This window comes from Echinops telfairi, unplaced genomic scaffold (genome assembly GCF_000313985.2).
Source record: "Echinops telfairi isolate 266 unplaced genomic scaffold, ASM31398v2 ScPeMD7_9;HRSCAF=40, whole genome shotgun sequence".
NCBI classification, from domain to species: domain Eukaryota; kingdom Metazoa; phylum Chordata; class Mammalia; order Afrosoricida; family Tenrecidae; genus Echinops; species Echinops telfairi.
The window spans coordinates 75,294,580-75,296,600 of NW_022103906.1; the positions used below are offsets into that span (position 1 = coordinate 75,294,580).

Here is a 2,021-nt window from a genome sequence, read left to right on the forward strand (position 1 = left end):
GGGGCGGGCTCTCTCGCCCCGAGACTCGGGCCAGGCCTGGTTCCCTGGAGTCTGGTCCGCTTGGAAGTCGGTGCTCAGACTCCCGAGGATGCCGTCCACCCTGGGCGAGCCACGCTGACCACCGCGCCAAGAGTGTACTCTGACCATCCCGGTGCGGTTCGCTGTGGCCCGCGGGGAGACCCCGTGGGCGAGCCACCCAGCTTTGTGGCTCCAGTCGGGGTGGCGGGGCAGAGCTGGGGTCGGAGGCAGGTGACCTGAAAAGCCCAGGCCAGGTGCGGAGTAAAATTCCCACCTGCTGCTGTGCTCTCAAAGCCCCCAGATGCCACGTTTTTCCTGGAAACACTTCGCTCGGAGGTTACCGATTTCTGTTTGGATCCTTCCGGGGACTTTCTGCGCTCACCCGCCCCACTGAAAGCTTTCTTCTAGACCTAATGAGATGGGCGCCTGGAGTGTGAGTCCAGCAGCAGGAGGCCACGTTGGTCCAGGTCTAAGCTTACTGTGTCCAGGGGGTGCTGACGGCTTAGAAAAGAAGTCACGCGCATAAGGCTCCACTTGATACTCCATCTCAGGACGCAAGCTTCTTCTGAGGTCGTACCCAGTGGTCCTCGTGGGGAGGGGTTGGGGTGTCAGGTCAAAATTCCAGAGAGTCTCCCTTCCTCAAACCGTAACTGCCAAGCCCTCCCCACCCCACCCCACCCCCACAACTCTGCTGTTCAACATGCTCTGTTTCAGGAGGTTTTTATCCTGTTTTTTGCTTTTTCCTTTAGGGAGGTGTCTCCAGGGGTCTCCCAGACAAAGCGCCAAGACCCCTCAGGAGCCGTCGCAGCAATCAACCATTTCAGGCCCATAAAGACAACAGTTGTTCGTGGGGGGACAGTGGGACGGGGTAGTTGAAAGTGGTGGGTTTTTGCATTGGACAAATCCACTCACTGGAATTCCTGCTCACGGCAATAGCACAGGACAGAGCAGACCTACTCCATAGGATTTTCAGGACAGGGTTTCTTTAAGAAGCAGTCAACAGGGCTCAAGTAGAAGGCAAATGTTTTGAGAATGATGAGGGCAGCAAATGTACAAATGTGCTTGACACAATGGATGGATGGATGGATGGATCGTGATAGGAGTTGCACGAGCCCCCAATAAAACGATTAAAAAAAAAAAGGCAGACAACATCATCTTTCCCCGGCACAGGGCACAGTGAGTCTCAACTGCTGACGGCAATGAGCAGTCCAATGCTTAGCCCCCTGCACCACTAGGGCTCCTGGAGTCGGGCAAAATCCGAAAAACCCACTCTCACTCCCATGGAGTCGAGTGACCCTGTGAGGACAGGAGAGGACTTCCTCTGGGTTTCCAAGTCTGTGACTCCTTTGGGGAGTAGAAAGCCTGTCTTTCTCCCAGAGCGCTGTTGGTGGTTTCGAACCGCCTCCTTTTCAGGTCACGGCCCAACACCTAACTGCCGCACGGCCAGGCCTCCTCGGAGTTGGACAGAGCTGTTGCTGACTGGTTCTGTGCCTCAGAGATGCAGTTTCTTCACTCTGAGCTCCAGTGTTCTTGAAAATGGGAATGATCTCTTAAGTGGCAAGATAACATTTTTCTGTTGGAATGGTTGCTAGAATGACAGGCGTGTGTTTTGCCCTAAATAGCCTACAAAGAAAGTAGAGTCCTTGGTACCTCGTGGTAGCTATTGTGGGGAGAGAGGCTAGCGACAGGAGCAGATGAGGTGCATCGGCTCAAAGGGGTACAGTGAGAGATCGAATGAGGTCAGATGGATAGGGTATTAATTATCTCTTTGTGACAGCCAGAACTTCCACTGGCTAATCTGAAAGCCGCGAGGGGTGGCATCAGTAGGGGAAAACCAGGAACAAGACAAAACTTGTAACTTGGAAGACTTATGAACATTTTGATTTGACTATTTGTGCTGATGGATGAAAAAGATGGTCATTGTGTCTTTCAGGGTGGATTTCTATTTCCATACATAATTATCTACTTTATTTCCCTATTAGACTGTAAACGCCTGAGGATAT

At 52.7% G+C, this 2,021-nt stretch overlaps 1 protein-coding gene across 1 annotated transcript in view; it reads right to left on the reverse strand.

Annotated features, from left to right (window-relative positions):
- The window catches only part of NOTO (notochord homeobox), a 7,308-nt gene extending 6,008 nt beyond the window's left edge, over positions 1-1,300 (reverse strand). Inside the window, exons 1-2 of the mRNA XM_013004821.3 lie at positions 1,289-1,300; positions 81-254 (exon numbers count right to left, since the gene is read on the reverse strand). Of these exons, the coding sequence (XP_012860275.2) occupies positions 81-254; positions 1,289-1,300 (186 nt within the window). The remainder of the gene's footprint in view (positions 1-80; positions 255-1,288) is intronic.
- Positions 1,301-2,021: the final 721 nt, after the last annotated feature.